This window comes from Chiloscyllium plagiosum, chromosome 17 (assembly GCF_004010195.1).
Source record: "Chiloscyllium plagiosum isolate BGI_BamShark_2017 chromosome 17, ASM401019v2, whole genome shotgun sequence".
NCBI lineage: Eukaryota > Metazoa > Chordata > Chondrichthyes > Orectolobiformes > Hemiscylliidae > Chiloscyllium > Chiloscyllium plagiosum.
In genome coordinates, this window is record NC_057726.1 from 72370288 (window position 1) to 72371084 (window position 797).

At 55.1% G+C, this 797-nt stretch overlaps 1 protein-coding gene across 1 annotated transcript in view; it reads left to right on the top strand.

The window, feature by feature from the left end:
• Nucleotides 1–631: 631 nt before the first annotated feature.
• Nucleotides 632–797, top strand: part of polr2c (RNA polymerase II subunit C) — a 13239-nt gene continuing 13073 nt past the window's right edge. The window contains exon 1 of the mRNA XM_043707413.1: nucleotides 632–773. Coding sequence (XP_043563348.1) covers nucleotides 688–773 — 86 coding nt within the window. The 5' untranslated portion in view covers nucleotides 632–687. The remainder of the gene's footprint in view (nucleotides 774–797) is intronic.

The window sequence follows — 797 nt, forward strand, 5'->3', positions numbered from 1 at the left end:
ACCTTGAGGGCATGAATAACTTCCTCCTACTCCAATTGTGAACGATTTGGGAGAGTCAGCAAATGAAGTTCAATACAGAAAAGTGAGGCTTGATCAGAAGAACATTAAAAGACAATATAAAATAGTGGTTGCACAAAAGATGGCAGAATACGTGCAAACAGCACTTAATAAAACACTGTTCACTCTTTGTGAACAATTGGGGGGCATGCGGTACAAGATCAAGGAAGTGAACTTGTACAAGAAACTTGTTAAACAGCAGCTACAGTATCGTGGGAACCTGCGGGTGCGTTAGTCAGCGCAGAAGTGACTCCCAGGAATTCGGTTGGGAATCGATTGAAGAGCTTGGGCAGAGACTGAGGGCAGCCTTAATAAAGCTTCCGGAGAGCAAGACAGAAAATCTCCCATTGACCTCTTGTGAAAGGCTAGAAGGTGAGCGCACTACATTTAACCCAAACATGTCTAGCGTAGGCCCGGCTGCCGCGGGGCTTGCTGGGATAGTGGAGGCCCGGGTGCCGCGGGGCTGGCTGGGATAGCGGAGGCCCGGGTGCCGCGGGGCTGGCTGGGATAGTGGAGGCCCGGGTGCCGGCCCGGGTGCCGCGGGGCTGGCTGGGATAGTGGAGGCCCGGGTGCCGCGGGGCTGGCTGGGATAGCGGAGCAGTCCTCCGGAGGACTCCTGGTACGAAGGCAATGCCGTATGCGAACCAGCCGACAGTGCGGATCACGGAGCTGTCTGACGAGAATGTGAAGTTCATCGTGGAGAACACCGAGCTGTCGTTAGTGCCGGGGGTCGGGGGTCG